Source organism: Marmota monax, unplaced genomic scaffold (assembly GCF_021218885.2).
Source record: "Marmota monax isolate L192 unplaced genomic scaffold, Marmota_monax_Labrador192_F-V1.1 WCK01_AAM20220418_F8-fsc00220, whole genome shotgun sequence".
Taxonomy (NCBI): Eukaryota; Metazoa; Chordata; class Mammalia; order Rodentia; family Sciuridae; genus Marmota; species Marmota monax.
The window spans coordinates 1,280,445-1,292,429 of record NW_026693909.1 but is presented as its reverse complement, the minus strand read 5'-3'; the positions used below and the strand labels follow the sequence as shown (position 1 = coordinate 1,292,429).

At 53.0% G+C, this 11,985-nt stretch overlaps 1 protein-coding gene across 4 annotated transcripts in view; it reads right to left on the bottom strand.

The window, feature by feature from the left end:
* Positions 1-1,925: 1,925 nt before the first annotated feature.
* Nploc4 (NPL4 homolog, ubiquitin recognition factor) overlaps positions 1,926-11,985 on the bottom strand; it is a 48,872-nt gene continuing 38,812 nt past the window's right edge. For all 4 annotated transcript variants that reach the window (XM_046463369.2, XM_058585254.1, XM_046463371.2 and 1 more), the window contains 5 exons: positions 10,703-10,774; positions 7,867-7,962; positions 6,727-6,843; positions 5,476-5,578; positions 1,926-4,274 (listed from right to left, as the gene is read on the bottom strand). In XM_046463369.2, the coding sequence (XP_046319325.1) occupies positions 4,117-4,274; positions 5,476-5,578; positions 6,727-6,843; positions 7,867-7,962; positions 10,703-10,774 (546 nt within the window). In that variant the 3' untranslated portion in view covers positions 1,926-4,116. The remainder of the gene's footprint in view (positions 4,275-5,475; positions 5,579-6,726; positions 6,844-7,866; positions 7,963-10,702; positions 10,775-11,985) is intronic.

Genomic DNA, 11,985 nt, shown 5'->3' with positions numbered 1-11,985 from the left:
CAGCACAGCAAGACCATAGCTCTTATTAAATAATAATAGTAGTAGTAGTTATTATTATTTCATCAGAAAAGTCTCAAGGCCAGACACTCGGAAGTCAAGGAGCCATCTGGGGCACAGCAGGCCTGACATGTAAAAGGTCCAGCTGGAGAATGTCCAGAATGTGTGCCAGGCTGGAATATGACCCAGTCCCGGTGTACCGGCCAACATGACCAGTGGCCAGTCCAGACCCCCCAGTGAGTAGGGGGTGGGCTAGCTCCGAGTGTATCTGTGCCAGGTGCTAACCAGGTGAGGGGTCTCAGCTCACTCTGCACTCCTGGGCTAGTCTGATGGCGTTTTGCCTGGAAATGCTTCCCTTGTTGAGGGGAAGGATGGGGGTGGGCTAGAGAGCACTCCTCAGCAGCCTGTCACTCTGAATTTCCCCCAGAGCACACAAGTATCCCTTGGGGGTCTTCTCATCACCAATTCTAACCTTCCAAGCCTGACCCTGGTTCTTGTCAGTCACCAGCTCACACACGCCTCAGGATAACCAGGTGGCTTCCAAAATAGGAGAAAACATGCCGATAGAGAAGGTGACCATGTGGGGAGGAAGTGGATATGGGAGGTGGGCGAGCCAGCAGGCCTCATGGTATGTCACTCCTCTGGCTTGGGGGCTGGCCAGCTCTTGGCTCCCTCCAGTCTAAACAGAGTAGACCTGAGCACTGGGTGCCTGGGGTGAGAAAGGCATGAGGGAAGGGCCCAAGGCCATGCCCTAGCCGGGGCTCTGCCAGGGGAGTGGAAAGTGCACACACCCCTTACTGCAGAGCCTGTCACTGGAGGTCAGTGACTCTGCCAAACTGGGGCACTGTGGCCTCACAAAGGACAAGCATAGTGGAGCTCAAGAATTACAGGGGCGGATGTGGGAAGAAAAACCATGGTGTGTGGAAGCTGTAGATTACAGCAGAGGTGCAAAAACCTGCAGGGTGGGGACCGGGACTTTGGGTGCCAGAGTCCCCAGTTCTGCTTGCAAGCAGTTCAGTCTCACTTCTTTAGGTGAGGATAGGGAGGAAGGCGCCTCCCAGAGCCTCCTGGCCTGCAGCACCTGGAGGACAAAGGCATCTGGACTTCCAGTCCCTCTTACTCGGGCTTTCATAGGCCCTGTGTGAAGGCCAGCTGCTGGGTCATACTGAACAGCCCAAGCCCTACGAGGGCTGAGCATGGCAGCTCCAGCAACACCAGGGAGCTGTGGATGATGAGCACTCAGCACCACTCAGCTGCTCAAAGGCAGCTGGGTCACCTACTGGGAGGAGCCCTTTCAGACACAGCTACTTTTTTTAAAATATTTTTTAATGTCGATGGACCTTTATTCATTTATTTTTATGTGATGCTGAGAATCAAACCCAGTGCCTCACACATGTGAGGCAAGCACTCTACCACTGAGCCACAACCCCAGCCCCTACAGCTGCTATTTTTTAGTGGCTTCCCAGGGTGCAGATGAGTCCCTGCCTTGAGGACTGAGTGGTGCTGAGCTGTGGAAGCAGGCTGACACCGAAGTCAGAGGAGCAGGCCAGACCTCTCTGGCTGTCCCTGGGAGACAGCAGTAAGCTCCAGCCCTGCTCCTCACTGCACCTGGGCAGTTAGGTTGCCTGGACACTTTCACCTGCTGCTTGGCCTCATCTGCCTGTCCAGGACATACAGACTCAAGGCAGAAAAGGCATCTCAGGTAGGCTGGACAGCTCCCTTCCACCCACATACGAACAGTGCCCAGGAGCCCTGCAGCGGAGCAATGGGCCAGGCAAATTGGGTCCCAGCTTGAAATGGCCCAAACACATCAATGAGAACAATGAGTCTTGGGGGCAAGTCATCTAATCACCTTACCCAGATTAGACACCAGACAGGGCCTGTGGACAACTGTTCAGCGCACAGGAAGGACACGCTGGGAGCGGGCAGTCGCTTCAGGCGCTTTTTATTAGGTTCCACTGCAGGGCTGGGGTCAGGGTAATGCTAGTCCAAACCCAGGTGATGCACACCTGTGAGCCCAAAGCAGAGCACCTATGTCCCAGGAACAGACTGGCTGGGGGTGGGCTGGGTAGGCAGGACCGACCAGGGCCAAGAGGGGACCGAGGCACCCACTGTGTTCGCCTGGGAAGGTGTGTGCTCAGGCACCCCTCTGGAATGTGGTGCCTGTTGACATGAGGGGATGTCCACAGGAATGCAAGATGGGCAGGGGTCACTCCTGAGCAGGAGGTGGTGCCTGGGCCTCCCAGGCCTGTGCTCTCAGCAGGGCTCACCCCAAGCCAGCAGCATGAGCTTGACTCTCTTTGGACGATAAAATAAAGTGCATTATTGAACAGAGTAACTCAAAACCATAAGCAGCGATATCACAACACTTTCTTTAGCTAAAAGACAAAAAGAAAACATGGATTGCATGGATGCCAGAACTGCAGAGTGAGAAAAACTATTGGTTGAGAAATGGAAATTAGCTTGGTGGATAAAGACGAGAGAGCAAGTGGAGAGGAACACAGGTGTTGGGGCAGTGAGTCTCCACAAGTCTGTGCTGTCCAGTACCTGCCCAGGCTGGGCAACAGCACTGGTGTGAATGGCCCTGGAGACAGGTAAGCAGCCAGCCAGGCCATTTGGCTCACAGCTGACCTCAGGGACCAGGTAAGACAGGGAAGGCAAAGCCCCAGCCAAGACAGCTCCTAGCAGGCAGACCAGATGACCCTCCACACCTCCATAATGTGTGGCAGATGGGGGGAGACTGCTTGCTTTACAGTCCTGCTGTAGCCAGGTCAACCTAATGGGCTTGTGGCTCCAGGATCAGAAGAAACCTGGGCCTTCCAGCGGGGATGCCATGCCAGGTACACCTGAGGGTTCTGGCCACAGCCCTGCCATGAGAGAGCCCAGCAGGCAAGCATTCTGTCTACATGGCCAAGGATGGGGAGGGCTGTGGGTGCATCTCTCTAGGCGACAGACACACAAGCCTCCAGGAAGTCTGGCTGGGCCGGCCTTTCCCTAGGTGCAGCACAGCTAATTTGGCTCTTGTTAAGGCAAAGAGGCATCAAGACGCCCTCGGCTCGCCTGGGGTAGGCCTGTGCCCCAGTCCTATTGTGGAGGACACTTAGAGACCATTAGGACTCTTATGGATTGCCTGGTCCTCACACTGTGTGCATGCTATCAACTTTCCAGGCTCCACAGAGGTCCTGTTTCAATGGCCAAAGCACTATTCCAGACCAAGGCCTGGCAAGGCTATGGGTAGAGGAATGGTGCTGTGGGAGGAAATCGGGGCCCTGGTGTTCACCCATCCAGGCTATCTAGAGGGACTGCCCACCAGGCAAGGGCCACCACTCTGCTCCTGCTCAGCTGCCCATATCGCCAGCTGCCACAGCTGTGTGACTTGGTAGAAATGTCTCAGGCACTGAGGTTTGCTTCATAGGAGGACTGACAGTGGGACCCGTCCACTACCACCTGAACTCCCAGGAGGGGCTGCGCTTAAGGAGGGGAAGAAGTGGAAACTAGTCTCTCTCATATCCCTGTTGTGCAGTTTTATCTTAAAAACAATAAATAAAAGTCTTCTGGGAAGGAACTGCTGAAAACTGTTATTGCAACCAGCACAGACTCTAAACTTCCGCCTGGTACAAGATGAGAAAGCGCACTAGCCTGCAAGCTGAGCAGGAGGCTGTGGCCGGCACAGGCAGGACCTCTGCTCCAGAGCAACAGAACAGAGGTAGCCAGGCACTCCCCCCACCAAAAAAAAAAAAAAAAAAAAAAAAAAAAATCAAGCGGGGGACAGAACAGAAAGCATCGAAGAGGAAGGAAAAGAAAGCAACCCTCCCTGCACCACCAATTTCAAGTGATTATTTGGAGGTGCCCAATCCTTCCACGGCGGGGGGCTGTTGACTGGGTGAGGCGTGCGTGGTGTTCTCAGGCAGGGACACTGTTTCCAGTCGGCTTTTACTCAGCCCCAGCACATTAGCTGAGCTCCCTCTCTGGGATTGGTGCCAAGAAGCTTCCCTGGGTGCCAGGGTGGCGGGCCCCACCCCTCAGGGCTGCCAGCTCTGAGCCTTGCGGGGCACACCTTGAGCTCCTGGCTTTGGAGGGCTGGGCTGGCCCAGTCCCACCCAGCAGAGGGCCGGAGCCCTAGGTCCTGGGGAGGCTGCACATCTCGCAGTGGCCAGTTCCTGGCTGGTTCATGAAGGTGCAGTGCTGACAGGCCCACATGGCAGAGGTGGCGGCATGTGCAGAACCTCCGACGGCACCATACTCATGGAGGCCCGGGAGCTGCACACCAACGGTGCCTGTAGGTGGGAAGAGAAGCAAGCACTCAGCACTTCTGCAGAACGGGTGCTCTGCCTGGCCTGAGCTCTATACTGTGGGCAGGGTAGTTTGAACACGCCTACTCCTTGCACCAAGGCTGCCATCCCGCAACTGTGGTGCACACAGCCAGCAAACACCTGCCCTTCTCTGCACCTGTGGGTATGGTTTCTTTCTGTTGCTGAAAAGCACTCCTCTGTGAGGACCATCATGCCCACTGTAGACATCTGGGTGGTGTCCAGTTCTGAGTTATTAGGACAAAGCTACCATGAGCATCCTGCTCTCCTATGGACCTGTTTTCACCTTTCCTGGCAAAAGCCTAGCCGAGGAAAGGCAGGTCAAGGTGAATGCATGTTGGGCTTCCCAGGACTTGCACCTGGATCTACTTCTTTTTTGGGGGGAAGGGTACGGGGGAGTGAACCCAGAGACACTGGACACATCTCCCCAGTCCTTTTTATTTATTTTTTAATAACTTTTAAAAATATATTTTTAGTTGTATGTAGACACAATATCTTTATTTTTATGTGGTGCTGAGGATCAAATCAGTGCCTCACGTCTGCTAGGCAAGCGCTCTACCACTGAGCCACAACCCCAGCCCTTCCTTTTATTTTTTAAGACAGAGTCTCACTAAGTTGCTGAGACTGTCCCAGAACTTGAAATCCTCCTACTGACCTCCCAAGTTGCTGGGATCACACTGTGTGCCCCTGAGGCAGCCTGGTATCTCATGTTTTGTGAAGCTCTTGTAAATGTACACTATCATTCCATTACCAGTCCTAGACACAGGATTGGACAATCGCACACTCAACTTTTTAGGAGAGTGAGTACTGAACACAAGGAGCTCTAGGGCATAAGCTGCTCCAGGTAATGAATCTAGACCCTGTCACCTGCTGCTGTGTGAGTTGGGTTTCTTTTTATACCATCGAAGTATAAGGGGTAGTGCCAAGTGTCCCATAAGGATAGCAAGGACATGTTAGATGTTCAGACAGATCTTTTCCAAATGGAGGCTCCTGGGACACCTACAGCTGGATGCATCTGCTATACACACCTGGGGTCTGACCTGGACAACATTATGTTATTACATCAATGAACACAGCCATGTGTCTGTCCCTTTACTTATACCACAACCCCCAGTGTGCACCCAGGGCCACGAGCCCAGGGCATAAGGGTAGAGCGTAGGACACTTACTGCAAAGTTGCTCAATAGTGGCCCACTGCTCGGACTTCTTCCACGTCTGTGCCAGCTCCTCATTCCTGGTCCTCACCGCCTCCAGCAGAAGGCTGATGCTGTCCTGCAAAAAGCCAAAGGAAGGTCCACCTTGCTCTGCAATGGGGTCACACTCTCGCTAACAGGTTTCTCTAACATAAACAACAACATTTCAGAGGGAATTTTTAAAAATCACATACACGATCACCATGAAACAGACTGCTGCTCAGGTCTATAAATCCATGTGCTAAAGTAAGCTAGAACTCACGTCTTCCCAAAGCGCCCCTTGGGGCTCCTGTGCTCCCTCGGCCATGGGCTGGCAGCCCAGATGACAGAAACTCCTGTCCCTGGTCCTAGACTGGGACCAGTCCTCCTCTCTTCTCCATCTGTCTGGAAACTGCGTGCTATATCCTAAGTTTCCAGGGTCAGCGCACAGAGAGTTAAAGTAGCTGCTGTGGTGAGAGGTTGGTAAAGCCTTTAAGGGCTCTCAGTACCTCCAGAGTCAACTTCAAAACAGTTTACAAGCAGGGTGGCCCAATACAGAGGGAGCCTCAACTGTCACCCCTGATCTCGGATGGAAGGGCTAACCCTGAGAGAAGAGGTACAGTGGGATTCTGAGAGGGGATGGGACAGTGGGAAGACACACAAGATAAATGGGGCAGCATGCAACAACAGCTAAGGCTGACCGCCAAAGACAAGCCCTGGGAGGGAGAGCGCTGCTGTCACGGTGGGGAAGGTGCCAAGTCAGTGCTACTGAGCTCAGAAAGATTCCTCCCTCCTTCCTTGTGTTCCTGGGGGTCTCAGGCAGAGAAGAAAAGGTCACAGGAGGCCAAAATGTGTGGCACATAGTGAGGCCTCTGGCAGGACTTGCTGCCCACCCCTTCGGGAGCACTGTTGTCTGCTCAACATCTATCTCCTCTTTGGCAGGGCTTGGGAGCTGGCCAGCCTTCTGGGCCAAGGCAACAAGTCGGCGTTGACTCAGGAGGCAGGGAGGGATCCGTAACGAGCAGGCTGAGATTCTAAAGCTATGGGACTGAGGGCTGCCTCAACCATGGTACCCCCCAGGACCGTAGGCCAGAGGACAGAACATATTCACCTTGCTCTCCAAGTGGTCACAGCCAACAAAATTCCCAGGGGGAGATGACCCTGCACATCAAGCTTTGCCCCAAATCCCCCACTCTCTGGCTTGAGGAAGGAAAGTGGGACGAGGGACGTCTCTTGAGTAAGCCCTACCTGTAGAGGCATGACTTCATTGGTGACCAGAAACAGCAGCAGGTGGAAATCCGAGATGGTGTCCAAGAACACAGATGAAGTATTCTGGGACAAATAGGTGGCCAGACTGTGGAAGTCCTAGACCGAGAGTGATGGAGAGAAGGGAAGATGCAGGGATCTCATGACAGTCCTCACAGCCACAGCTGGGAGGAACCAGCCCCACCCCGTACTCCCCACCCCCGCACACGCTGAGACATCCCACATCTCTTCCAGAACTACTGAGAGGGCACAAAGGGACACAGACAGCTGCAGGTGAGCACCTGACCCTCCTGCCCAGGGGAAGCTCTTGGCACACCTGACTGTCCGTGGTGTGAGGAGGTATGTAGACTGTCCAAGAAAGGACACACAGATGGACAGATGGAATCCATCCCTCTACCTCAGGGTGAAAGAGGGCTGAGGGAAGGCCCACTAGGGTAGGCAGGAGACCATATGGCCCCTTCTGTCTGGCGGCACCCCTAAGCTGGACCAGCAGAGTAAGGAAGAGAAATGAGGAGGGCAGCAGGACAGAGAATGGGAGCCTGAGAAGACAGCCCGGAAAGCAGCTCTTGTGCCCTGACATGCATCCCATGTCCGTTCCTGGGGACAATAAGCAACCACAGTATCAGAAGCAGCTTTGCCAAAGAAGCCACATTAAAAGAAAACCTTGGTACAGATACTCCCCTGTGCAAGAACAACTGTGAGTACTCAAGACTGTGCAGGTGGCGGGAGCAGAGGGCCAGCATAACACAAGCAACATGCCAGACCCCGGTGCGACCCACCCAGCCCTGATGGAGCCTGAGGAATGTGTTGGGGCTGGGGGCAGACAGATCAGCAGAGAAGCAGACCACGTCCACTATTTGGCTCTGTAACCCACAAACCAGAGGAAGCCGTTAGCAGAGAACACAAAGTGACAAGACTGAGAAGGTGTTCCTGGCAAGTCCGTAGACCCAGGATTCAAGGCTAACTAGCACCTTGCTAGAGCGAGCGCCCTGACCTCTGTGCCCTCCACAGGGCCTGATACAGGACACAGGAAGAAGCTGCAAGCACAGCACACTCCAGGAAAGCAAGACTGTCACTGGACAAACAGGTCACTAAATGCAGCTTCTGAGACAATGAGCTTACCTGTGTCTCACCCAGCACATCCCGGTTTTCAATAGGAAATGGATTTTGTGAAATAGAAAAAGTGTAAACTGGATCCTTGGGGAAGGTTGTTGTGATCTAATGAACAAAAACACAAACTGTGATGAACTGTGCTAAAGATGGTGCGAACCTCCAACCAGTCCCAGCCCTCAGCACGTCCCACACACTGCTCCCCAGAGTCCTGCAAGCTTCATACTGAGGGAAAGTTCACTGTTGGCATCAGTGTTTCTTGGGAAATCTGAAAACTGGCACTGGGGAATCAAGAGAAGCATATGTTCTTAAAGTGCACACATCTGGGCAGTACCTGTCTCTGCGGCACAGACACCTAACCGCTGCACCAAGACTGGTCAGACTCCTGCTTCTACGCGCGCTCTGCCCTGGTCCAGGGTAACAGGACTCAGCAGAGAGAGGGCAGAAGGCTGTCTCAGGAGTTGCAAACTTTACTTACCGGACCTGGAGGCTTGTGTTGGGTCAACCAGTGCTGGGCCTGAGAAAATGACCTCCTGATAACAGCCCACTGGGAAGCCAGCCTAAAGAGCCCATGGGCTTTCCAGGCAGGTGAGAATCACAGCCCCCCTCTCCCTTGGAGATGAGCTGGCTGGAGTGGAGAGCTTCCACTAAAGGTAAGCCAAGTCTTCCATTTGGTTCTGACATCCCTTAGGAATAGCAGAGGGCATCTGAATCAGTAGAAGCCAGGTACAGTGGTGACTGTGCAGAAGCTGAGGTGGACATAGGCATCACTCCCCCTAGCAAATGCCCTCCCTGGGAGAGCATCCAGTGTGAGTAATAACCCTCCTCTGGCTGATGCAGTTCCCTCTGCATGTGACTCTAGCAGCACTGGGCCAACACCTTCCAGATCCAGGGTAGCTATTCTGGCTCCTGTAGGAGTACTTCTACAGAATAAAAACATTGCTCTCTTCTGTTTTCTGGCATCAGCAAAGGCAGGGAGCTGTTTCTGGTTTGGCTGTACCAGCATCCGCACTCTGGAAGGCAGGCTGAGCCACTGGTAGTGCCCTAACCCAAGCTGGCCGATCCTTGCAGACAAGCTTGTGCAGCAGGGGCCCAAGGCGCAGTGCTGGGCCACAGTGACACGTGCTCCTCTGGGAGGCAGAGATGAGGGGAGGAGCACTCAGCCCTAGCTGCAGTCAGCTCTAATAGTGGGCAGTGTCCACGCTGCGAGACAATAGCCTGGACCACTCGGGTCCTTCAGCAGCAAGAGTGGAGAGGGACTGAAGAGCACCCGCCACTGAATAAACTAGTACATCAAGAGAGGCTAGGTGCCAGCCTTGTGAGTGGCCCTTGCACAGTGACAGGACCAAAGTATACTCAGCCCTGTGTGACCATCCTACATCCCACCCTGTCCTGTGCTAAAGCCCTCTCCCTTCCCAGACCGTTGTGGGGTCATCAATTGGATAATGTCTGATACCTGCACAGAGGCCCAGAAAGTGCTGGCTCTCACTTTCCCTGCCTGCAACAGCTGCCCCTCTCTTGGGTTCAAGAACAGCATCCAGGGCCTACGGACCTGCCCAGGAGCCACATGTACTTTTATGGGCACCAGTTCTCAAGGGATTCCAAGTCTCACTTCCCCAGGGACAGAGGACTTAGAGGTCACAGGGCAGCATGCTCCACAGCAACTAAGCAGTGCTAGAAGAGAACACACTGGCAAGTCTTTAACTTCCTATGTGAAAGGAAAGCAGGGTGGAGAGGTGTGGCAAGGGAGAAAGCCTTAGGAAGAAGTACTAAATCATGCCGACTCCTCCTAACGGTATGTGCCATCAATCTGTTTTCGTCTTAATTATACCCCAGGCAGTCTAAAAAACAGATGCCTTTATGGCCTGAGTAATAAATATGTTCTCGAGAGCTGTCAATGGAATGGAGCATCGATGGGTTTGGCTCAGGGGACCCTCTGCTTCAAATGCAATGATGTTTTACTGCCTGACTCACATGCCCATCCCAAATCCAATGCAGCCCGCACAGATCCTGGTACGGCAGCAGCATAGCCCCCCCACACCATACCCCCAGACAGAGCTCTGGCAGGCAGCCAGGTGCTCAAACATGGGCTTTGTTCTGTGGCACTTGCTGCCCTGTGGCTGATGGCATGGCCATCTGTGACCACGTGATGCCTCCAGAGAGGAGGAGGGGTTCTGGGAAGATGCAGTAGAGTGAGCCTCCCTTGGCTTCTGCAATTCCTCCCAGGAAACCATTATGACCCTCTCCGCTCAAGAACATTCAGTCACAGGTGTTCTTAAAACCAGTTTGGAGGGGCTGGGGTCATGGCTCAGTGGCGGAGCGCTTGCACTGGGTTCAATTCTCAGCACGACATGTAAACAAATAAATAAATAAAGGTCCATCAATAACTAATAAAAATTAAGATAAAAACAAAAAAGGCTTGGAAAGATCAGCCCCCAGGGCACTGCGCCTGTGGCAGTGTGCTCCCACCAGGGCAGCACCTGCACATGCTACAGAGCAGGCAACCACCAGCCATGCATCATCTGTGGCGATACTGCTCAGAGACCTCTAGGACTAGGCCTTTTAGTGGGCCCTGGGCCTGGGGTAGGAGGTGGGGGGTTGGAGGTCCTTTGAACTATGGTACCCAGAAAGTTAACTAGGTTGTTTTCAAGGACATAAAAACCTGAAACAACAACAAAAAAAAGTCCTTAAAATTGCGAATGTCCAAGGAACCCTGGGGGCTTAAGGATAGAACAGACATCCCCAGCACTACAGGGCACAGCGTGTGGCTGGGCCCTCCCCTCCCCCAGAGTCCTGACCTCCTGGGCGCCAGCAGGGTCACTGTGCAGGACCAGTGGGGAGGACTTACGTCTATGATCAGATACTCCACAGGCAGGGGGCGGGCCAGCTGGGTGATCTCGTTGCCAAACTTGTCGATGTCCTGCAATAGTCAAAGGTGCGTGGCTACTGAGTGAAGGTGACAGCGACAGTGCTCCTTCAAAAACATCACTTACCTTTTAAACCACCTGACTCTTGCTGAAGTGCATGAAAAGCAGATGGCAAACAGTCATGCCGTGGCTGCCACTGCTCCTGGCACTGAGATAGAGTGCTCTTATGCCAGGACCTGAGGTCAGCTACGCTTCTGGCCATAGGCACCTCCACAGGAGAGCACGTGGCCCACTCCCTCTGCAGGGCTCAGCCTAGCACCAGGCCCAGCTGAGAGATGGTGGCAGCAGGCTGACCTGTGCATTCCACCCTCTAAACCACACAGTCACACAATCTGAAGGCCAACTCAAAATTTTCACTCATGCCTCTGAAAACCAGAATCTGTGGAAACTGAGTACCCACACGTTAATAAAACATAGGCATGCACAAATGAGTACACATACACAGAATATGCAGATGTGGAAGACCCCCTCCACCTACCTGTCAAAGTAGGTGTTTTGCTTTTGTCAGATGAGCGGGACATAAAGTTTAATTATGGGGAAAAATGGCCAGCATATGTTCATTAATCATAAGATGACAACTAGATATGATTTATGTCAGACATGCTGAGCTCCAACAGAGCTCTCCAAGTACATTCCCCATGCTTTCTATTATAGATTTTGTAAGAGGATCATATTTTCATTCTAAATCATCACTTAATGTTATGCAAATCACTCGTTGAGCCATATATAAATTATACATCCATAATTTTCAATCGCAGGTTTTACATAAAAGTCTACATCTATGGAGGCTCTCAGACATGAACTGGTTGCCAAGGTGCATCCTCAAGTGGTGATATGTCCCCAAGGTATGCTCTGAAGTCACTACTAGCACATCTGCACGTTCTGGGGACATGGAGAACTGTGCTGTCTTTAGACAATCATCACAAGCTGTTCTTCAGTCAAACCAAGCCCATCTCCCTAACAGGATGTCACTGCCCAAATGACCCCGTTCCTTGTTTGCCACTGAAGGACTTGCCCTTCCCCTCCAGAGCAAGGGGCCAAACACTTCTAACCAGTCCGTTACTGAGGAAGCATTAGCCCAACTCCATTCCACACTTTGAGTAGGCTGTTCCCTACCCTGACAAATGCCACCTTCCTGCAAACACGGGCTGTGTTCTGCGAGTCCCCTGAAGCTGAAGCGACTGTGCACCCACCAACCTGGGGA